The sequence below is a fragment of the Ochotona princeps genome, chromosome 8, assembly GCF_030435755.1.
Source record: "Ochotona princeps isolate mOchPri1 chromosome 8, mOchPri1.hap1, whole genome shotgun sequence".
NCBI lineage: Eukaryota > Metazoa > Chordata > Mammalia > Lagomorpha > Ochotonidae > Ochotona > Ochotona princeps.
Window position 1 is genome coordinate 64,182,341 of NC_080839.1, and position 23,898 is coordinate 64,206,238.

The 23,898-nt window shown below is 51.9% G+C and overlaps 2 protein-coding genes across 3 annotated transcripts in view; one reads left to right on the forward strand and one right to left on the reverse strand.

Annotated features, from left to right (window-relative positions):
• The window catches only part of OTOF (otoferlin), a 74,568-nt gene extending 73,756 nt beyond the window's left edge, over window positions 1–812 (forward strand). For both annotated transcript variants that reach the window (XM_004582655.2, XM_004582656.2), the window contains one exon: window positions 610–812. In XM_004582655.2, coding sequence (XP_004582712.2) covers window positions 610–790 — 181 coding nt within the window. In that variant the 3' untranslated portion in view covers window positions 791–812. The remainder of the gene's footprint in view (window positions 1–609) is intronic.
• A 1,093-nt stretch (window positions 813–1,905) lies between these two features.
• Window positions 1,906–23,898, reverse strand: part of DRC1 (dynein regulatory complex subunit 1) — a 42,931-nt gene continuing 20,938 nt past the window's right edge. Inside the window, exons 5-17 of the mRNA XM_004582653.3 lie at window positions 22,215–22,352; window positions 21,210–21,296; window positions 19,841–19,963; window positions 13,705–13,844; window positions 10,096–10,230; window positions 9,528–9,763; window positions 8,263–8,363; window positions 7,272–7,361; window positions 6,762–6,848; window positions 4,344–4,630; window positions 3,068–3,211; window positions 2,722–2,824; window positions 1,906–2,169 (exon numbers count right to left, since the gene is read on the reverse strand). Coding sequence (XP_004582710.2) covers window positions 2,113–2,169; window positions 2,722–2,824; window positions 3,068–3,211; window positions 4,344–4,630; window positions 6,762–6,848; window positions 7,272–7,361; window positions 8,263–8,363; window positions 9,528–9,763; window positions 10,096–10,230; window positions 13,705–13,844; window positions 19,841–19,963; window positions 21,210–21,296; window positions 22,215–22,352 — 1,728 coding nt within the window. The 3' untranslated portion in view covers window positions 1,906–2,112. The remainder of the gene's footprint in view (window positions 2,170–2,721; window positions 2,825–3,067; window positions 3,212–4,343; window positions 4,631–6,761; window positions 6,849–7,271; window positions 7,362–8,262; window positions 8,364–9,527; window positions 9,764–10,095; window positions 10,231–13,704; window positions 13,845–19,840; window positions 19,964–21,209; window positions 21,297–22,214; window positions 22,353–23,898) is intronic.

Below are 23,898 nucleotides of genomic sequence, written 5' to 3' on the forward strand. Positions count from 1 at the left end.
CTGTTAAGCCCAGCACTCGCCTCGCAGTTCCCCCTGTAGGGAATCCAGCCCAAGGAGTGGCCCTTGTCCTCCAGAAGGGGGTGGGGCACACTAGGCATCTGACCTTGTATAGAGCCCATTATTTTTGTAACTCACATGACAAACAGGAAAGGCTGGCCAGCAGGAGCAGAGTCACACCCTGGCAGTAACAGGGAGTCTGTGCTGGCAGGGGATGTGACCACCAGGGTGTCTGAGGACCTTAGCAGGCTTTGCTGGGGTCACAGGCTCATCAAAAAAGGAAGAGGTTGAACAAGTGCACTCTTCCTGGGGAACATGGGCCACTGGACCTCATCCCATGAACCACCACAAGCACCTGCTCTTTAATGACCTACAGTACTGACTGCCTGTGCCTGTCCATCTGTGTTCACATGCAGCCATTCAGGCCCAGGGAGGGGAGGAGACATGAGAGCTCCTGCAGGGGAGCAGAGTTTTGTAAACAGCAAGTCAGGTGCTTGCTGTTGAATCTGGGCTCCACACACATACAGCTTTAAAAGTGTGGGAGGATGATGGCGTGTGTGTCCCAAGGTGTGGCTGCGCACTGCCTGACCAGCCGCTCCTGCCGCCCCGCAGCCGGCCTGACACGGCCTTCGTGTGGTTCCTCAACCCGCTCAAGTCCATTAAGTACCTCATCTGCACCCGCTACAAGTGGCTCATCGTCAAGATCGTGCTGGCACTGCTGGGGTTGCTGATGCTGGCGCTGTTCCTCTACAGCATGCCCGGCTACATGGTCAAGAAGCTGCTGGGGGCCTAAGGGCCCCGTGCCCACTCCTTTTACCCTTGTGCCCTGTGGAGCCGCCCACTGAGGTGTGGGAGTGCAACCAAGTCACCCTTCCAACCCCAGCCAGCACCTGCTGTCCTCACTGATGGTCCCTCCCATCCCTGCCCAGGGCGTGGGGAGCATGGGGATGGGGTGGGACCCCAGAGCAATGGCCTCCTGCTACATCTTGCTGGGGCACCACCCTCCTATGGGCCCTGGACTGGTCCCACAAAAAGCCTCTCCAAATCCATCCTGTCTTTCCAGAGTATGGGATTAAAGCTTTAAAGAAATTCACCAAGGGTCCCAGGATGGGGCATGGGGAGCAAAACCATCAGAATCTTTGTCCCTCAACCGTGAGCCTGGCCCTGTCCCCAACCAACAAGGAGGCTGCCCTGATGTCCCCACCCCAGCCCTGGGTTTTTCTTCCTAAGGCAGCCTTCCAGCAGGTGCACCACACAAACCCTATCCCTGTTCGGTTTCAATTGCTTCCCAGAGCCCCCTCTGCCCAGCCGGAAGCTCCCACCCCAAGTGCTGCCCTCGGCCTGCACGTGGGCTTCTGTGGCCTGTCCTTGCTGTCTTAAGTGTGATCTGTCTCGTAATAAAAGAAACCAAACTCTGGCAAGGCAGCCTTGTCTGACAGGGTGCAGGGTCAGTAGGTCTGGTTTGGTAAACGAAGACCTGAGGTATAAGCTCTCCCTGGAGTTCCCCAGTGGCTACCACCCTTACAACAACCCCACAGTCAAGTTTCTCACACCCTGCTACCACCTCAACGTGGACACCCAGGGCAACATCTGCCTGGACAGCACCGGCTGTTGGTGGCCTCTCCAGGCTGCCCAGAAGAGAATCCTCACTCCGAAGCCCAGGGTTCCCACTCAGGGTACCAACAGCATCCTTCAAGCCTAAGACCTCACAGAGGCTCTACAGCATCAGCTTCCAGTGCGGAAACAAACCAAGATAGGAAGGGGCCCTTCGGCCCTGGCCTTGGCCTCCATTTCACATTGTGGGCAACCTGAGCCTGGGAACCAAGTGCACAATGACATGGGTGGGGCAGGGGACAATCCCACACTCCCGCCCTGCCCCATGTCACTGGACCGACTTCTTGACACAGATTCAGCCACAACTTTAAAAAGACTTTAATCACAAAATCACAACTGCAGGCTACGTGTAACACAAGCCTCGTGTGACCCTGCTCTGATGGGCTGCCAAAGACAGCTCTGGACCATCCAGGGGGTGGGCCTGGGCATCGTGCCCTGGGAGTAGGGGCAGGTGCCAGCCCCGGTGCCAGCCCTGATGTCTCAGCCTGTGCAGGTTGGCTGCTACTTTGTGGGTACCCGGAACACTTGGGTCGGAGGGACCTGCAGCTCAGAGTTGATCTAGAAAAACAAGAGTGAAAAGTCAGTATTCCAGGGCCCTCCTGCGTGGCCAGCTGGTTCCCCATGCGCCACCTCTCCTGTCTCCTTCCCAAGCTAAGCACCAAACATGGATGCCTGTTCTGTGCCTGCTCCAGTGGCATTGCCATACTCCCCTTAAGCCCGCTCCCTTCCCACCTCACTTGCGCAGCCAACACACTCAGACTGAGAGCCTGGGCAGGTGGAATGGGAGAGGCCCAACTCAGGACCACCCCTAGGCTTCTGTGTGTCCTCTCGTCTGTGAAATGGAGAGGTGAGGGAGACAACCTCTACCCCATGGAAGAAGGAGATTACACATGGCAGGTTCCATGAACCGCAAAGCTGTTTAGAGACCCATGGTCCCACAGGGGCGATGACACCAAAGCCACAAGCCCCCAGGGCACACAGTCATAGCCCCCACTGCTCTGGGGTGGGGAGGGAGAGGAGGGACTTCAAGCAACATCTGCTACCCTGCTAGTCACCCACCAGGTGCCCTGACTTGTTGAGCCATAGCCCCTATCTCCTGCCCATCAGCACCTGTGCATTGAGGTACTGTCGCAACAGCTGCTGCAGCTCCACGTTCTGCTTCTCCAGAGACTGGTTTTCCAGCAGCAGCTTTGCCCTCTGGGTGAGAACGAGACTTTGGGGAAGAAGAATAGGGTCAGGGGCCTATGGAATCATCCCTTGTCCCTTCACCCAGCCACCTGCTGAGCCAGGCCGGCAAGGGCAGGGCAAAAGGCTGCCCACCCTGCACCAACTGCCAAGGGGGGCTTTTCTCTCCCCGACTTCATCAGGCAGGTGGGTAGCGCATATGGTTGCTGCCTGGAGCAGGATAGCCCCTCTGCTTGCCTGCCCCCACTAGGGACCTGCCACACACTCTCACTGATATTTCTCCAGAGCCACGTAGAGCGCATTCCACAGGTTCTGCTTGGCAGCGGGGATGATAGTCGTCAACGCCTGCCAGTAGGCTGAATCTTCAGAGTCATCGCGCATGTCCTTCAGCATCCTCCGTGGCAGCCGAGTGTCCCTGAAGGTCAACAGCACTGGTGCCACCATCACCACCACTCTCCTGCCACTCTCGCACCCCCATGTAGTGACAGTCACAGAGCTCAGTCACTCATTGCTTTTCCACCTGTCACCGTCCCATTCATCTGTCTGGGTCTCACAGATCATGGCAATGGCAGACTCAAGGAAAGTACACACTCCCTGACTCCAGGTGCCACTGTTTCTTTTGTGGAAGCTGGAATTCCATAAACCTCCTTTCTCCTGGTTAGTTTACTGCCCCGGACTCGGCAACTCATTACTTCGTGCGTTTCCTTCACACATGGCAGGTTCCCTGAGCCACTTCCTCAGCAGCTCTCAAGTGTTGTCATCTCCTCTGTGATGTTCTCAACTCAGGACATTATCACCTCTCACCTGGACAAGTCTCCCAATGGCTCTCCCTTACTCAGCATCTCTCTCTCTCTCTCTCTCTCTCTCTCTCTCTCTGTCACTCACTTACACACACACACACACACACACACACACACACACACACACACCTGCCAACAGGATTTTTCTAAAAGGTAGCCTCTAGCCAGGCTCCCCGGCTGTTCCAAACCCCAGCCCAGCAGTAGAGACAGAGATGGCAGGCACAGGTGGCAAGCAAGGTGCTCCCACAACTGGCTAGTTCCCCACCAGCTGACCCTGCCTCCCAGACCCGTGACTCAGTGGCCATCCTGCACAAACCAGCCATGCCTCCCCTTGGGCCTTTACATGCTGGGAGACCCTTTGCCCCACCGACCCACCCAGCAGCACCCAGTTCCTGAGCCGTCTCCTTCTAGAACCCTTGTTGCTGCACCAGATGGAGACAGTCACTTGCCCAGGAACCACGCTACACCTGGTGCTGCACCTTGACCGCTGTCATGGCCAGGTGTCACGCCCAGGATACCTATACATGGCACATCCAGGAAGTACTTGCTGAATGGTGTGTGAAAAAAAAGTGCCAATCATCCCCACAGCCCATTTCTTTCTTATATCCAATGGTCCTTCCAGTTCTACTCTTGGAAACCCATTTCCTGGTCCCCCAGGCTCTCTCACTCAGCAGTCCCTCGCCCTCTCACTGCCCACTGCCAGGCTCTGAGCCTGCCCAGCTCACCCGCTCCAGTCTCATAGCCCACCTAGGCTTCCTCAGACCTATGACGAATGCCTCCAGCACCTTGAGCACTTCATTGGGGTGGATGAGCTTGGGGGAAGGCGGGCTCTCCTTCTCTCTCTGCTCCCCTTCCACCAGGCTCTCCTCCCCCTCCAGTGCTGTCTGCTCAGCCTCTTCCCCCTTCTCCTTCTCTTCTTCCTCCTCCTCGGCCGGTGCCAGGCTCATGTGCTCAGCCCCTGATGGCCAGCTCAGCTGCTCCAGCATTGACACCATACTTGTACGGTCCTCGTTCACTTGGTCCGGGAGAGTGATCTAGAGAAGGGAGCCCGCACACTGTGGTTAGGGACACACCAGCACGAACGGCCACCGAGCATAGTGGGAAAGCAAAGCACAGGGAAAAACGTCCAGAAACTTTGCCAAAGGAGACATTTACCTTTGGACATGGGTAGGGAGGCTAACACAGGGGAAGGCACATGGTGGTTGGGGGGCTTCTGAACAGTACCAGGGTGCCTGTCCCACATCGGGGTCCCAGGAGTGCTTCTCAGTGATTGTTGTCAAAGTCTTATAAATGCCACTCAGATCGTAATACAAAATTAACTTTGTTTTCAATTCTCGATTTAGAAAAGACTGCTTCTTACTCCTTTCTTGAAATTTGTCCAGTTTACTTCTGGGGATCAGACAAATGTTCCTAAGTTGCTCTCATCCCATGTCCCTGGGCATCGAATCAGAAAACTACACACCCTACTATGTGCCCTTGCAGCTCCTGCTACACTGGGCCTGTGCTGTACCTGCAGCTCTGTGCTCAACTCAGTTCACCTGCCGATAAACGGAGGGGGCTCCTTCTTCCACACTAGTGCATTAAGGACTACCTTGGTTTTCACAGTCACCCAGCACCCCACCGTGCAGGTGCACGGCAGACCAGCTCCTTGACCACAGGTGTCTAGCTTGTCCTCGACCTTCTGCCATGTCAAACCACGCCACAGCGAGGAAGGTCATCCATACCTCAGCTAAGTGCACTGAGATGCAGCCACAGGAAAAGGGCCAAAGGGCAGGTGCAGGGGAGAGGGCACACGCTTTTGCAATTAACGTGCTCAGCGGAGGTTACAAGTGACAGGCCTATCAGGAACATCTCACTCTGCTTGTCTCTAGCACCTCAGTTATCTTCCTGATGTGGGGAGGTGAGGCAGGGAGTGAGTCACCCAGGGGAGCTGCAAGTTGTGACTAATTCTGCATTGTGGCATCAGTCCTTTCACCTGCCGGCTTTGATAGGCCCAACTGCCCGGGATGCACCTGTGTCTCAACTGGGACCAGGAAGGAAGGGATGCTGTGATGATCACATAGATGTGAAATCCCATAAGGAGGTGCCACCTCCCAGGAGAGACTTACAGTGGGGGAGGGACTCGTCTATCCTTGGCCTTGACCAGGCTCCCTCTCTCCCCAGGGGCTACACACTGGGCTGCTCCCAGCAGGTGCCACTCACCCAGGGCAGCCCCACTAACATGGGAAATGTTCACTGTCCCTGTGAAGGAACCCCTTTTCTCACTGGTGCACTATATTAGACCACCACTTTGCACTTGTGTCTCTTGGACAGGCCTGGGGTGAAGATTAAGACACAGAAGCTGGCAGGCTGGCAGGCTGACAACCTGGCAGGTGGGGAAAAAAATGGAATGTGGGTAGCTTTGGTTTAAAATGCTTCTCTTCAGATAAGGGAACCTGATTACCTTTTTGTATTGCCTCTTTTAAGACGTGTTTATTCTTCCCTATAATTCACTGTAATGAATTCTTGGTCGTTTTCATATTGATTTACAGGATCTTTTTATATAGTGAGGAAACTAGCCCTGAACTGTGACTCCAAAATACTCATTTCACCAGATGGCCATTTGCCTCCTGAGTGTGCTCATCGGGACTGGGCTCTGCAGAACGTGTTTGGGTATCATCAGTACATCTTTCTTGTTTTCCTTCATGGTTTTCGGTTTTGTTCACCTGTCAGCTCCTCCTGGAAACACATCAGGATACTCACGCTGAGGCTAGCAATCCCGAGAACACGTGTGTGAAATGCCAATTTTGCTTTTCAGATTAAAATTTAACATTCATATTGCCAGTACAGTGACTTCTGAATGGCTGACGTCGCTTACAGTGGAGCAGGGAGCGGCAAATGGGCCAGGTATACAAGGGACATGGTGGGGTCAGGTGTACAGGAAGTGACCTCACAGTGCTTTCTACTGACCTCCTGGGCAGGCCTCTAAACACCATAGCATCTCACCTGTCCCCTGCCCCCTGCTCTTTCCTTTGCGAACAGAGAAAGTCAGAATAACAAGGGGAAAGTCACATTTGCTGTCCTTGCCATGAGACGCCCCACTTCCCCCTCCCCCACTTGTCCAGAAGGACTCTTCCAAGTCAGCTACGCCCCCAAGGGCTCTCCCATTGGCTGAGGATTCCTCACCTGGCTGGAGGACAGGTGCTCAGCCCGGTATTTGAGGAAGAAGTGCACCAGCTTGTACAGGTCATCTTCGCTTTCGATTCCCAGGGCCTGCAGAAGAAATGGCATCTGGGGTTCTGAGGCCTTGGGCCTGGGATGCTGGAAGGAGCAGAAGTCTGGTGTGTCCCCATCAGGGACCTTAAAGCTGCCACAGCCCTCATCCCAGCTAGGCAGCAGGTCAGGGAAGGGGGCCTACCACACTGACAATAGTGCTGCGGGCAGATCTGGGCAATGAGGGAGGCTAAGGGCAGCGGCACTCATGCCTGAGATTAGGGGTGTAAGACAGCAGTCCCATAATGAAGGCTGGACACGAGGGAGAGCTGGCAGGTGGTGCAGGATCATGAATTGGGCATCTCCCAATGACACAGCCAATGGCTGTGTGGCAAGGAGCCCGGCCACTCCCTGGGAGACCTTTGTCGGCTCCCATGGTTGAGACGCAGGTGGGGGTTCTTTCCTGGGGCCCCTTGCACTCACTGAAAAGATGGCGTCTAACCGCAGCAGGTAGCATTCTGTTGTCTCCAGGGGCAGTAACAGGCTCATCAGCTTGCTCTCAATGAGGAAACCCTGGGGAGGCATGAGAAACCCGGACTTCCAGGAGGCAGTTGGACCAGCACCTATTCCTTGGTGCAGACTCTCAGGAAGGGAAGGGGCCCCCTTGCAGTCCATGCTGGAACAAGTCCAGGACTGGCTCCACTTCAAGAAAGGCACCAACTTCTCTCACCCACCTGCCACTGGGCACGCACCTGGGCACCCCTTAGCAGTCCAAGTCTGAGCCAGTAACAGGTTCCCAGTCCCCCAGGTGCTACAGTTCACAGCAGTGGGCAGCAAATGGAGGAGACCACAGCTCAGAGGGATGTGGACACACCATATCAGAGCACCATGCATAGGAAGTATAGGACTTGGGTACCTGTTCTCAACAAAGTGGGCTGCCCTGCACACTGTGAGGGGAGGTCCTGCCAGCTGGCAAGTGCTAGCCTTTGAACCAGACAAAGCTACACCCAATTGTGCCTGGGGAAAGTGCCAATCCTTGCTCCATCACTGCTACCCACTGTAGAGCCATAAACTCCAAATTAACACTGAGCATGTCCGGTAACAATCCGACTTCCGGGTGAGCCAGCCAAGGGCTGCCTTTACACATGTCACTGTGGACATACGATGTAGAGTGCAAGCCTACCAAACTTTGGGCATCCTTAAACTGCGCCCCTCGAGGAAGGCCACAGGCAGGGTGGGCCCTTTAGAGGGTGGCACCCAGGGCCCTATCTCTTTCAAAATGGGTAAGATGTTAGCAGGACTGGGCCATAGCCCACTGGACCAGCTTGGCACGTTGCCCCAGTGAGCCATTCCCCCAGTGCTGCTGCTCAGGCCTGCTGTCTGGGGCATGGTCAGGGCAAGCACTGCCTACTGCTGACCCTAGGCCATGCCTGGCCCAGCGTGGTCCCCAGAAGCACCCCTGGCCCAGCCTCACCGACTCGTCGCACAAGAGCATCAGGATCTTCCTAGTGGTCTTGGCCGAAATTTGCTTGGGCAGGTCCAGGTAGGACTCCATCTCTTCTGTTCCTTCCTCTTCTAAAGGTCATGGAGAGGAAATGGAAAAAAGCAGAAGAAGGTGATTTCCGGGCCTTGTCGACTTTCAGAAACAGGTGACTTTTGATTCTTAAAGAGGCTTCATGAAGATGCCATGGGTGTCCTGGCACTGGGGACAGCCTGCTGAGTGAGGGAGAGAAGGCGCTATGGTCAGAACTGAGAGCGTTCACAGCCTTCCCTTAATGGGTGTGCACAAGAGCCAAATGGGATTGCAAGAAAGGGCAGGCTAGGCTGCAGCACCAATCAGTTCATGCAAGACGTGGGGCTGGAGGCAGAACTAACCAGGCAGCTGCATCCACCAGTATGTGCACTGGCTGGTGCAGTGATAAACTGAATCAGACCCTATACCAGCTGGCACACACAAGAGTCAAGTCTGAGGTCACCCCAGGCAGAGTTTCTTGGGAGGTTCCCTAACTAGACCTCTGGACTCAAACCTTAGCCACAGGGAAAAATTGCAAAATACGTGGTCCAACCTTGGAATGCATGCATCAGGACTGGGCCTCCTCAGTTTCTGATGCCTGTGCAGTGGACAGCGTGCCCAGGTGCACATGGGGGACATGACAACCAGCTCACCTACGCCAGCAGAAGATACTGCCTCTTCAAAGGATAGAAAGCAGAACAGGTTGGATAACTCTCCTAGCCAAGATTTGCAACAAGTGGTCTGGGTCTGTGGTCTAAGGTAGACTTGGTCAGCCAACAGACCTTGAGAAGATTTTCTCAAACCTGGTGCCACAAAGTCAATGACCTCTCAGAAACATCAAATAACCCAAGTGACACCCTTGAAGCATTCTTCCCCACATCGGCGTCTCTACAGTGTCATCAAATGATCATTCTCCATCCCCAGGTGAGGTGTAGTTTGACAGCAAGGAGCAGCTACTTCCCTTTTCCCCACTATGGACACAGGAGGAAAAAAGTAAAAAGAACTGAAACATTTGTCCCACCCACCTTCCTCCATATCTGGCCCTCCCCACCCTATTTGGTGGCCCATATGGATGTGCATCCCTCTCAACTATATAAACAGTACTAAAAAAAAAAAAAAAAGGGGGGGGTGGGGCATGTTAGCTACTCAGTGATCTCCAAGCTCCCCCACTCTGTACTTGATGCTCTCGGAGGCCCCTTGCGCTCCAAGGCTCCATGATAGGTCACCTGCACGCATCAGCACTTCCTCCAGTATCTGTGCCGCTGACTTGTGCTGCCGCTTCTGCGAGATCGGCCCCACGTTCTTCAGGATGGATGAATCAGGTGCTGTCCAGGGAAGCCCCAGGTGGTGGGTGTGGATGATCCTGTCCACGTCAAAGGCTCGGCTTATCAGATCCTTGGCCTCCTCTTCGTTCATCAGCCAGATCTCCCGAAACTTCTCATCATCAATGAGGTCAAAATGCCTAAGGAAGAAGAGTCATGGTGTGTGACCAGCCAGTGCCAGGCCTCAGTTTGATCAGAGTGCCTTTAATTGGCAGCAAGACAAATAACGTAAGAAAGAGCCATGGTCGTTTCTAGGCCGGGTCCAGTCCCAGGGCTGCCAATCCCATCCCAACACATCTCAGAAGGCAGGTGGCCTGGGAATAAAGGGACAGGGAATGCAGTCCACTGGCCTCTTTTGAGCCCTGGGTCAGTTCCCACACAGCTGAGCACATGGGGTCTAAGCACAGTGCTGACACCACCACCTCTCTCCGCTCCACCTCTATCCTAGGAGAGGGGCCCCGGGCCCCTATACCTCATGGCTTTCTGCAGTTCCTTGAATTGCAACACGAGTCGTCTGTAGTCCATCGTCAAGGCCTGGTTCTCCTCGTGAAACTGCTTCACCTGCTTGGCGTGCTTGGATCTCAGGTTATTAAGTATATCGTGCAGACTGGTGGAGGAGGAGAAAGAGGGAGACTCCGTCTACAACTGAACACAAGCTGCAATGGACACACCTCTCCCCCACCATGCTCAGCGCTGCTGCAAACCCAGGTGTGGGTTTGTGCAAGGGCAGAAAACCTCCCATATATTCCAGAATATGGCTGCCACAGTGGCCAAGGAAAGCGGGGGACCCTGGCAGGCAGTGGGACTGCACGGAACTAGGTGCGTCTGAGACAGTCCAGGAGCCCAGAGCCATGGGAGGTAGTTTCCTCCTCCAGGGTGTCAAGCAGCCATCCTTGACACATTGTTGGTCAGCATGTGCACATTCGGGGCCAACCCCAACCCTGCGCATTCACTCTGACTCAACTAGTCTATGGTCACAATCTGCATGCTTGTTTCATTTCTGAAAGAAGGACGGGAAGGACACCCTGGGAGCTGCCTGCTCTCCCCTCCCACAACACCCAGCCCTTCCCTAATCACTTAACTATTTGTAACTGTCTAGTTATACATCCAGATGCCACCAAACTGGATTCTCTGAAGCGAGAAACTGCAGCTCAGCTAATTTTACAGGCTCAGTGTTGCACCTGACAGAGCAGTCCCTTCATAAACACTTTTCAAACAAACAAAATCAAACTGTATGGGGGAGCAGATGGTATCGAAGTGAACCAGTGCGTGGGGCTCTCTGCCTCTGTTTCTCTCGTATGTCTCAGTTCTCAATAAATTAGTCATTAAAAAACAAAACAAGGGCCCGGCACAGTGGCCTAGTAGCTAAAGTCCTCACCTTGCACATGCCTGGATCTCATATGGGCACCGGTTCTAATCCCAGCAGCACTGCTTCCCATCCAGCTCCCTGCTTGTGGCCTGGGAAAGCATTTGAGGACAGCCCAAAGCCTTGGGACCCTGCACCCATGTGGGAGACCCAAAAGAAGCTCCTGGCTCCCAGCTTCAGATCAGCTCAGCTCTGGTGACTGTGGGCACCTGGGGAATGAACCAGCAGATGGAAGCCCTTTCTCCCTGTCTCTCTGCTCTCTCTCTAAAAATCTGCCTTTCAAGTTAAAAAGAAAAATTTTAAAATACATACATACATACATAATTAAAAAAAAAAACACCTCTACTGCATTTTCTTAGCTATAGCTAAGTTCTAACAGGCTCTCCAGGACAGGTGTAACAGTCTGTGCTGAAGCAGTCACCAATGCAGTTAAGAAGCGTCTATGTATCGTTCTGTCACTGCAACGAAAATTAACTCCAGGAGCAAACAGAAGGTTACCCAGGTTTCAGGAAGGGGAGTGGAAAGAAAAAAAAAAACCCACAAGAGAAGGCTCAGTGAATGAAGAGTCTCTAGTGACCGGCAGGGGCTTGAGATGAGGAGCAGGGAGGCTGGGAATGTGGGCAAGGCTTCCCTCTGAAGACCCACATGGGAGGTGACAGTGACATGCTCCAAGCTGAACTGTGATGCTGGCTGTTGCAGATAAAGCAGAGGTGAGGTCAAGATATGCAGTTGTCAGTTAACAAACGACCAAAAAAGGTGACACCTACTACCCTGAGACTGAGGTGCAGCGCAGGAGGAGTCAAACCAGAAACAGGGAGATGGCCAGGCCCAGGCCTTGGAGATGATCTGGTCTGGGTCTCCAAGCATCATCAGGCCAGGAAAGGCCCACCCACTAAAGGGTCCGATGACAGAATGAACCAGAAAGAAGAGCAAATGTTTTAGGGCCAGAAAAAAAAAAAAAAAAAAAAAAAAAAAAAACAAAGGAAAGCAGCTTAGTAGCCAAAACTGTTAGAATGAGGTCCATGGAACAGCCCCTGTGCTGGTGACACCCAAAGGTACCCGGCTGTGGTGTGTCAGGTCCCTATGGCTTGACCATGTCCCTGGCTCACATGAGAACACTCGGTAACCCCTGGTGAGCTCTTCTACCCTCCCGTCCCTTAAGGACATAGCTTCCCTCCGCTGTGGATGACACAGCCCTTGGCAGACAAGCAACCCTGCCGATGCTGTGACCTTGAACCTGCCGACCAGTGGAACCACCAGGAGAGAATCCCCATTCTTTACAAACTGCCCAGTCCCTGGTATCCGGCTACAGCGACTCGCATGAAGTGAGACACAGGTCAGGTCACAGACACGATTGGGAGCTGGGCAGAGAGTGGACAGCGAGGGCAGGAGACTGCCGTGGATTCAAGCAGAAAGAGACAGCTCATCAGGAGAAGCAGCAGCGCCACTGCAGGAACACCGCAGGTCCATGCTGCTCCTCTAGCTGGCACACCCAGCAGAATGTTTCCAAAAACATTGTCCCATGACCACTCCTTGTACTGTCAGGAACTAAGAAGACAAGTATTAAAGAAGAAATGCAGCAGAGAAGGAAGGGAGAGACACGGGAGAAAGAAGGAAAGGGAAACAGCAGGCAATGAGCCACAGCTTGTGCACAAGGCCAGCCGGGACCTTGACCTGAGCACTCACGTTGGCGCCCACACATGCAGCAGCTGGAGACTCGAAGCCATCTCCACATGTCCAGCAGCAGAGACAGGCGCAGTCGCTCACAGTACCTCCATGCAGCAGGGTACAAAGCAGCGGTGGGTAGGGGGTTCGAGAGAAGCCCACCACCCGCGGTACTGGCATCCGATATGAGCACTGGTTTGAGTCCCAGCAGCTTCACTTCCAATCCAGCTCCCTGCTGATGCACCTTGCAAAGCAATGGGTCTCCCCATGTGGGAGATAAGGAAGAAACTCCAGGCTCCTAGCTTCAATCTGGCCCAGTTCTGCCTGTTGCAGTCATTTAGGGAGTGAACCCGTGGATGGAAGACCTCTCCATGTGTGTCTTTCAAACAAATAAAATAAATCTTTAAGATTTATTTATTTTTGTTGGAAAGTCAGATTTACAGACAGGAGAGACAAAGAAGAAAGATCTTCAGTCTTCTGACTCACTTCCTAGGTGGCCCCAACAGCTGAAACTGAGCCAAGCCGAAGCTAGGAGCCAGGAGCTTCCTCCAGGCCTCCCACGCCGGTGCAGGGTCCCAAGGCTTTGGGCCATCCTCTACTGCTTTCCCAGGCCACAAGCAGGGAGCTGGATAGGAATGGGAGCAGCCGGGATACGAACTAGTGCCCATATGGGATGCCAGCACATGCAAGGCAGGACTTTAGCCACTAGGCTACCGCATCAAATAAACCTTAAAATAAAAGCAAAAAGAAATAATGTGAAAACTCTACGAGCTTGGACTGGGAGTTCAGGAAGTAGAACATGGGCAGCGAGCGCTGGCATTTGGGTAAGGGAGGGAGAAGAGAGAGGCTGTATGGTCGCACACGGGCAAAGACATCCCAGCGGGAACAAATGAATGAAGTTGATAGAGGAGGCCAGAACAAGAACAGAGGGGCAAGAGAGAGAAGGACTTTTCTTGCTGGATGCATTTTCTTTTCCAGAAACTCTCTGAATAGGGGTTGATTATCTCTGTAAAGGTTTCACAGAAGGGCCCGAGATGCATGCCTGCTCACCGATTGATCTTCCTTTTCTGCTGTGATTTAATCACCGTGTTTTCCTCGTCTCGCTTCTTCAGCACCTGGAAGTTGTACTCGAGCTTCTCGCGGTTGAGCTGGTAGATGGCTTTCATCTGCTGCAGCTGCTGCTCAAGAATCTGGACAGGAAGGAGGACAGCAGGATGAAACCAGGCCAGAAGAACCCTAGAGATCCACCCCGGCCCCAGACCAGAGAGATCCATCATCAGAGGCCAATTGCGGGCCAACCGGATTCAATACAATCAACTCCAAGCTGAAAAGCCATGGCAGTTCACGGAGCTGTCAAGTCCAAGGAGGCATCGAACTTGGTGCCACCTCTGGCAGAGATGGGAACACACCCACCGAGAGCGCCACGTACAAGGCTGCTGCTACCCCAGAAACCGGCACTTTCCTGCTCTGATCCTCCACGCTTGCGGGACCAGCTGGGAGCCACTGGGTTCAGAGGGAACCAGACACAAATGGCGGCAAGGGCTGAGAAGCAATCAGAGCTGGGTGAGCAGGCGGTGGCCAGGGAAGACATCGCCAGGAGATGCCACCAGTGAGTGGGAGTCACCTGCCACCCGAGGGGACAGCATGCTGGAGAGAAGCAACCTGAGTCCTAGGGTGAAGGGGGCAATACAACACCATAGCCCACATCCACCCGAGTGTCTGGGGTTCAAGTCCCAGCTTCTTGCTGAGGCACATGCTGGGAGATAAGAGGTGATGACTTGAGTACCTTGGTCCCTGCCAACATGTGCAAGACCCAGATGGAATTCAGTGCTCCTGGCTTTGGCCTGGCCCAGCCCCTGTTGTTGTGGACATCTGGAGAGCAAACCAGAGGACAGAAATCTCCCATGTGCTCTCTCTCTCTCTCTCCTTCCCACTGCACCATGAAAATGAAAATCAATTGAGAACAAAGGCAAAGAGGCAGGAGAGAGGGCACGTGAGAGCCACCAGCACCTCAGCAGGTACAGAGAAGGCAAGATGGGCCGGCTGTGAGAGACTACCCGGTGGCATCTCCTTGAGCTGGGGAACCATGGTTAGAGAAGCAGGGCTGGGAAATGACCCAGCAGGCACAGTGGCAGGACACCATGACCACTGCTGAGACAGAGCAAGGCTGGAGCAGGGCCAGGGCAGATCAGGTGGGCAGGTCACAAAGAGAAAGCCATCACAGGTAGAGAGCCCCGATCCAACCGCACAGGCTTGTGCTTGCACGCTGCCTCCAGGTACCCCCCACCAGGCCAGGAACACCTGCAGTGCCCACAGCCATCATGACCCCACTTGGGGTCATGGAAGGTCCTGCTTAGGAGGTGAGGCAGCAGCAGGTGGCAGGAGAGTCACTCCAGCATTCAGTGTGGAATGTCATGACTCCCACGTGCTGGGGGAACTGGTTAAGCATATCCTACTAACTACTGCAGAGGAGGTTATCATTGTCATTGTTATTATTTATTTGGAGGCATAGAGACAGAGCAAGAGCAAAGGAGAATGCCTACCTCCTGGTTCACTCTCCCAAAAGGCCAGATTCACCTGGGATAGTGAAGCCAAGATCTGAGAGCTCAACCCAGGCCTCCCCCATGGGCAGCAGGAGCTCCATTCCTGGAGCCATCACCCCTGCTCCCAGGGTCTGCTTTGGCAGGAAGCTGGAATCTGGAGTCAGAGCCAGGTATTGAACCCTGATATGGGATGAGGGTGTCTTAAGCACCAAGCAAAATGCCTGCCCCTATTGCGAGACCACCTTGGCCTCCCTTCTGAAACAAATATTGGAACACCTCCTGTAGAGCACAAGAGTATAAGATCTGTGCCTCAACAGATGGCCCAGGCGTGGACACGCCGGTCCCCGAGGGGACACCTTATTGCGTCTCTTAACGTCTCTATTCACTTAGTTCATTTTACATTTACTTTTTCAGCGAGACACTCCACGCTGCAAATATTTATCCTGATTGCAAAAGCAATATTCACTTACTGTTGAAAATTTGGAAAGTACAGCAAATGAAAAAGACAGTGAAGATATAGAGGAGGAGGGAGGGAAAATGACCCAGAGTGCCAAAGGCACCCTCGGTGAACATACTGGCACCTCACCCTCCGGACAGCTTCCAAGATGGAAAAAATTATGTCTGCACTATTACAGCCTGCCTGCTCACTAGATAATATAACAAGAAACAACCATGCTAGTAAAGCTTTCTCAGCATCACTTACCATTGTTATATGTTCTACTATTTAACATGTATCATTTCCCTACAGGAAAATGCCTTGACCATTTTCACTGTTACAAAATAATGCTGGGATAAGTTATGTATAAAACTTCTTTAGACTCTCAGACATGACATGACTAGGCCAGAAGTCTGCAGTGAGTGACTCTGCAGAGAGGCAGAGTGTGGACAATGCTCCCATGGGCTGTGGTCACAAATCCTGGCTCCCCACACCCCATGAGCACTGACATCAGGCAGGGCAGTGCCAAGAGCTCCCCAGAAGAGGGTGACCCTTGGTTGGGGCCACTCTGGGTACGGCAGGGAGCTATGGGAAATTCCACTTGCCTCTGTCCACCCATGCTTAAAATTTAATGTTGACATTTCTGACATGCACCAAATCCTACATGGCCAGTGGGAGAAACTGACAATATAGCCCCATTTCAAAGCGCAATGACCTGGGTGGCCTGAGGTTGTCCTGGATGAGTGGCTCTGGGCACCTCTTCTTGGGCTGTCCCTGAATGACACCTAAGAAAGGAGATGTCAGCTGCTCTGCTGTTTCGGAAAGCTGTGAAAATTTCTATCCTCAATTCTGCGAATGGCACCAACCCTGCTACCACTAACAGGCCCAGCTCTGGTCCCTGCCAAATGGGCAAGACCCAGAACACACACCAAACACACATGGGCCGGACACAAGGGAGGCCACTGGTCCATGAGATGGCTACAGCCCAAAGAAGAGCTGGGGGTGACACAAGTGGCTCCTGCAGTCTTGGTGGGGAGCCAAGACCCAGATATCCAACACCTGCTCAGACGACTTGCAGGGCGCCCTCCCCCTTATGGCATCTCACTAAGCTCTTTCACTGACAGTACTTCCCAGATTCCTATGCTGTGGGACAGTTTTTATAACACGGCGAGAGCATGCCCTACCACATGACCTCTCTTGAGTTTCAATCTTAAAGGCAGATGATTCCATCCTAATAATAATGACTGTGTAAATGGATTATGTATTTTTTCCCTACAAACTTGAATATCCTGAAAGGTAAAAAGCATCAATGGCATCATGCACTTTGTTAACACTGAGGAAACATTTCAAGTATTCCACCTACATGAACAGAGTTAACAAAACGCTGAGCTAAAGGAAATGAGTTACGTCTTTTTCTTTGTGATATGAAAGATCTTAAATCATGCTAGATTAGGAGCGGTGTGGGCTGGGTACCCCCAGACCTGGTCACAGCCTATGGCTCCTTCAAGTGCACAGCCTGCAGCGAGCAGCAGCCCAAACCACGACCTCCAAATTGCTACTCTCGGCTTCAGCTCAGGCTCCTTTTAGTAGCATTGATGTTACTACTAACGACCTCGGGTTACAGTTTCCATCCAGAGTCATCCCTGATTGTCGGACATGGGACTTAGCTTTATATACACACACATATATATATTTATATGGAATTGATTTTACTGAACACCTGTCTGTGTTCACCAGTCAAGGATCCAAAGATAAGATTTTTCAAATAGATTACCAGGACTTGGATCCAACATGGTGTCCAGCGTTTGTGAACAATACACAGAGACTGCAACTAAACCTGTTGCAGACATCCCATGGGGCTCATGGACCCACATGCTGCCCATCCTGGCCCCTCTTTCTCCAGGGCCAAGCCAACCCGAACTCCGCTGTTGCTGGGGGCCAGCTCCTGCTCACAGGCCCATGGAAAGAGGTACCCCAAGAAAGGGTTATAACAGCCTTTTTCCAAACCCCCGGCCCGCTCCCCCTTGCCTACTTCCAGGAGTCCCCATGGGCCTTTCTGCCACCAATCTCAGCCCTAGGAAGGGCACACAGGACACCCTCTAGAACCAGGGACAACTCAGCCAGCTCCTGTGCAGCACACAGCACAGCTTGCCCGTCCTTGCTTTTACACACGCTCTCTGACACAACCATGACAGCTTGCACTCTTACTCAATGGGGAACAAGCCCCTGGCAGCAGGGCTTCTGACTGTGTTTACCTCTGAACTTTGCCCAACATAAGATAACAAAAAATAACATTGAAATCTTTTGTGATTCACATGCTGGGATGGAAGCTAACAATGTCTGAAGGTGAAAGGGACCATCACACCACGATCCCTGAGGTGCAAGGCCCCAGGTCAAGATGAATCACCTTGCCCAATTGCCTCTAGCAGTTTTATCTGGGGGTGGCAGAAGAGGGTGGGGAAAATCCCTTTCCAGTGTCTTAGGTTCCTGAACGCCCCTCTGCATCAGTCACTGTCAGCTTGACCTTCAGCCCAAATCGCATGTGAGACCTTGTCCACTGTGGTGGTTTGTGACAAGTCTGAGGTTGAGCTGGGTAGAGCACACTTTAGGCTGAGCTATGTCAGATTTCTACCATCTTCCTGGTAGAATCAGTGCCATGGGATGCACATGTTGAGTGAGTGGAGGCGCGACTAGGAGGAGGCATTAAAATGTCCAGTTTGTGCAGGGTGGACAATCTCAGAACTGTGCATCCCCCACCCCCCAGTGAAAGGGCAATGAGTACTGCTCTGGCCACACCTAAAACAGGAAAGAACAGTGGTGTGAACAGCTGCACCCCGTTTCCCAGCCTGAAGGGCTCCATCTGCTGCCTCCCATATCTGCACACTCCAGTATCAGCCCATCTGGGCAGGGACATCCAGGAGGGTGAGGGGGTCTCAGCCTCCCTGGCTCCAGAGCCCTTCACTTCACCCCCCCATCTCACTCACCACTACCCCAACTCTCCACGTCCTAGAATTTCTGGCTTCGTTCAAGTATCTGAACATTGGTTTAAGAACAGGAGGTAACGTATAGCTCCCTGTTTCGAGGCCAAGAGTATGTCATTGTTCCACATTGATTGCCATATACATTCAGAAAGCTACTTTCAGGAAAACCCTAACAGGTACAGCCCACACAAGTAACAGTGCCCTATCAGAGACTTGGCATGGTTCTTCATCTTAACTCCAACTCTGTGACATTAAATGGGAAAAGCTGAGCTCATTCTCCAGACTGGTAAATGCATTTAGAGCCTAATGGGGCCTTTAATCCAACATCATGGCAGGAAGCTCCAGAGTAGATGGGAACTCAAACATTTGTCTACATTGACCCTGAAATGAATCTCTGAGTGTGGCTACTGAGATGTAATTGTACTACATCTGGATGTCATTAGAGATGCATTTCTCCGAAGTGATGCTGAAACAGATCCTTGGCTTGAGAGAAATCTTGGAAACCAGAACATCTCACCTCCTCCCACTGTAGGACACACCCCACCCCCATGCCCTGGCCGCCCCCAAATACACATCTTCTACATGGGAGACAGCCACAAGCACTCAGCTTCATGACATCTGTTGGATGGGACGCCCTCTTCCGTACTCGTTAAGTCTAACCATTAGAAGCTTCTTTCTGACTGTAGATTTTGTCTTCTTGTAGATTCTAACTATCCATGAGGGGGCTGTTGAGGACAATGGGATGACTATTAAGGCTTTTTTGAGCCAGTTGGAACTGGGTTTGAATCCAGGGCTTACCACATACGTACATGTATGTAGCCTTGTCCTAAGGCCACGGTTTGGTGGTGTGTAAAATGCCTCCCTCGAGTGCTCTCACATAGGGACTGGCTGTAGTGAGACAGTGGTGGTAGTTGTTGGACAAATTAGCCCCGGAATTGGCCCTCACATACAGCTAACGTGACCCAGGGACATGACTTTACCCAGGGTGAAATGCATACTCCTCACCACAGTGCGTCCCCTGCCAGGGCCTCAGGACTCCTGGAGTGTCCTGGCAGCCCGGCTCCAGTGCCTTCCCGAAAAAAGCCCTTCTTCAAGAAGCTGAGTTACAGCAAGTCTGACGGTAAACAGCTATTGCACAATTAACCTCTAGAACATCCTGGGCAGGTGATAATGCTGAAGCACCCACAGGTACTCCCCCAAGCCCTGTGCAAGAGCGACAGCCGCACCTGAACATCCTGCTCCAGCTTGACTTTAATCATGTTGTACTCCTCGCAGTCCCAGATGCTCTGCTTGTTCAGCTGCTTCTCATAGTCCTCCACCCTCCTCAGGCGATTGACAAGATACTCCAGCTGCAGGCACAGGAAGATGGGGGAGTGGGGTGAGGGACCATCCCTGCTCCAGCTCCGGCATTGATGTACCTGCTGGCACAGGAGGGTTTGATGGTTTCAAATCTTCTTCCCCTCCTTGCCCCAGAGGCACTCTGGTGGCTTCTGGAAGCCCTAAGCACAGATATTTGAACTCTCAGATCACGGCTCGTGTTGCTTTAATGGGATTCTCTCTGTAGAAATGCCAAGAAGAAGACTCCCTTGAAAAATGAACACAATCAGATGTGCAGATCCCTAAAAAAATCCACCGGATCTTGGCGAAGCCACATCTCTTTGTTTTGTGCATCTCTGACAAAAGTGATAACTCCACGCCCTTCAAAAAACACATCTTGGATGTCTGGCCTAGTGGTTAAAATACCACCTGCCATGCCCGCATTTCATATCAGAGTACCCGGGCTGGAGTTCAGGCTATTTCCTGATTCCAAATGCCTTCTAGCAAGCATCTTGGGAAGCAGCAGGTGATGCTCAAGTTCTTGAGTCCCTGCCACTCGTGTAGGATGTCCAGAATGAATTGTCAGCTCCCAGCTTCGCCTTGACTGTCACAGGCATTTGGGATGGGACAAGGGGAATGAATCAGTGGATGGCAGATCTGTGTATCTGTGTACATTTCAAATAAAATTACATAATTTTTTATAAAGGCAGATTTACAGAGAGATATCTTTCATCAGCTGGTTCACTCCCCAAATGGCTGCAATGGCCAGAACTGGGCCTATCTAAAGCCAGAAGTCAGGAGCTTCTTCTGAGTCTCCCAAATGGGTGCAGGGGCCCAAGGACCTTGATTACCCTCTGCTGCTTTTCCAGGCAATTAGCAGGGAGCTGAATCAGAAGTGGAGCAGCCAGAACATGAACCGGCATCTATATAGGGTGCTGGTGCTTGCAGGTCATGGATTAGCCTGTTGAGCCATGACACAGGTCCCATAAATATTTTTTAGATGTGTTTTAAAACACTTTTGTGAACCACAAATATCCATGGCTGGGGCAAATCCCCTAGGAGACAGTGACAAGACTGTGGAACCTCTGGAGGGCTGCAAAGGTAGTTCCCAATATCTCAAAAGAGATCCCTCCACAAGGCTGATCATAGGTGAAGTGTGGCAAAGTGACTCTGCCTTGGCAATCCTACCCAAGGCACAAAAAAGGCTGACAAATGTGGTCATGGTCAATGTCAGTCAAGATTCCACGGATCTGCCCAGATGCCCTCCCACAGCCTCACCTCCTTGGCATTGTGTGCCTGCAGCGCCCGCTCCCACTTCTTCTTATTACTGGCCAGTAGCTCCTGCCGCTCCACCTCAAATGCTTTCTACAACCAACAAGGAACAAGGCTCTGGGGGGCTGCTTGGTGTAGGCGGTTCCTGGTAGTATCAAAGGACTTTCATGTTTGCCAACCCCATATACAAAGTCGATTTCAAGTGTGTACTTGCCACATTTCATACGATCAAATGCTTGCAGGAAGAGCTGCATAGAAATCAAGTGTTAGACTAGACCTTGTAGACACGGCAAGAGGAAACCTGCCCAAAAGTCAACTGTCAGCCAGAGGTAGGCAGCAGCTGGAGGGAGGCCAGGGCCCTGGTTGGCATGCAACCCGACCTTGACTAGGGTTGGTGCACTGCCATGGCCAGGTTCCCAGGAAGCAAAGGGCAACATGGAGCTCGCAGAGGTCTGGGCATGCAGAAATGAGTCTGAAATGACCTCAAGAGAGGGAGCTCCCCACCTTTCTGGCTCTCTTCCGTCTTGCAAAGACCTAAACCTCAACATGGCATTTAACTTCACAGTATCAATTTCCAAATGCTATTTGGCATTGTCCACTCTATCTGCTCCTCCCCAGTTGCCATCCAGAAATAACTGGTTCATGTGTACCCAAGCCTGCGGGGTGCAAGCCTCCCTAGCTCCCCCACCATCCCCTTCCCTCACTTGTTTTCTTCAAAGTACTTACTACTACCTGTTCAGGTAGCTACTGGGTAATGTAGCTGCTTCTTGGCTAGCTGTCTCCTGCTAGAACACAGATCCCACCAAGGCCCTCACTGCTTTCATGGCTGCGCACCTGTCCCCTGGAACAGAGTTTGGCACACAACAAACCCTTGAAGCTTATTTGTTGACTAATGAAATGAGTGAGTAGATAAAGTAGTAAGCAGGCATATCAGATAATGAGGACCCGCCTAGCCCCTCTCCCCAGGGGCCTCCCAGGTACAGACAGCAGGCACCTTTTCCCACCCGTCACCTCAATGTGATGAAGCTCCTGCCGGAAGCTCTTCATTACGCTCTTCACTTGTTCTTCCATCCTATCCAGGAGCAGGCAGATGTCATCAGACTGCTTCTTCAAGTCCTTCACATACTGATCATCTTTTATTTTCAGCTCCTTTAAAAGAAACATGTAGAAGGCAAATGGCTCATCAGTTGAGACAGAAGTGACAGATGCCAAGTACAGTGTCCCCTGGCTCCTGCTCTTCTGAGGCTGTAAGGACCAGGGATTAAAACTGTACAAAGAACAAGTAGTTTCAGAAGGGCCTGGGGATGCCTGAGGAGAAGCAGGTAGGTGGAGAAGCAGGATTTGGCTCAGGGCATAGTCAGAACAGGATCAAGCTCTTGGAGTATCCTTTGTTGTAAATCTCACTGCCAGCTCCGAGAAAGCCTAGTGTGTCCCAGCTGAGGAGTCAGTGTCCCAGGTTCCAAGACCCAATCCCTAAGAACATAAGACCTGAGGCGACACTTGTCACTAAAGGGCATCTAGTAGGTGGAAATCATTCCAAAATCACTACAAAATCACTTCTTGTGATTAAAACCTTACCACCGGAAAAGTCATGACAATTGGAAAGGAAAAAGAAAAATCATCTCTGTTCCTAGGTGACATGATCTTACACAAAGAAAACCTGAAGGTCCAACCCACCAAAACATGCTGCTAGAACTGATACATTCAGCAAAGCTATAGGACACAAACTCAACACTCAAAATCCAGTTACACTCCTATTCACAAATGATGGACAACCCAAGGAGAAATTAAGAAAATAACTACACTTACTGTCACAGCAAAGGTGATGAAACAGTTGGGAATAACTTCACCAAGAAAGCAGAAGACCTGTACATTGAAAAACCACACACACACACACAAACATAAAGACATCCTGTGTGTGTGAATCCCCCAGTGCTGGGGACTGTCCTTCCTCCCCACTGTGGTCTACAGAACCAAGGCAATCCATCACAAGTCCCAATGTCACTTTCTGCAGAAATAAAGACATCACGTCCTGATGTCACATCAGGATGGAATTTCAAGGGACCCTGAAGAGCCACAGCGATCTTGACAAAGAACACAATGGAGGCCTCACATTCCCTGACTTTCACACATACCACTGAGCCGAGGTCCTGCAGAAGGTCTGACACTGACATGAAGGCAGATCCAGAGACCAAAGGAGTGGAACAGAGGGGGCCCAGAAAAAATGCCTACAGAAATGGTGTAATGTTGCTTTTTTTACATGCCTACACCTGGAAAAGGGACAGTCTCTCTGACAAAGGTTGTGAGAAAACTGGATAGTCACGTGCAAAAGAATGAGTTTTTTTGTTTTTTACTTTTTTATTATATTTTTGACAATCTTCACATAGTTAATCAGGGTAAAAAGGTTCAAGCACTGCAGGAAGATGGGTAAACAATTAGTTCCATATTGTTTCCTTCATATATCTGAGGTAAAGGGGAATTTTAAGCGAGAAGCCCCACCCAGTCTCCCACCCATCCCAGGTCCCTGATGTGGGGCATGCTCTGAGGGTCTTGCTCAAGTGGTTTTGATAGTTCACCAGTTATGAATTGCTGCCACTCTCATCATTCCAAACACGATGAGGTCGTTGAGAAATCCATTGATTCACATAGTCCATCATAGAGTCTCCGTTTGCTCAGCTTATCACTGCCAACATAT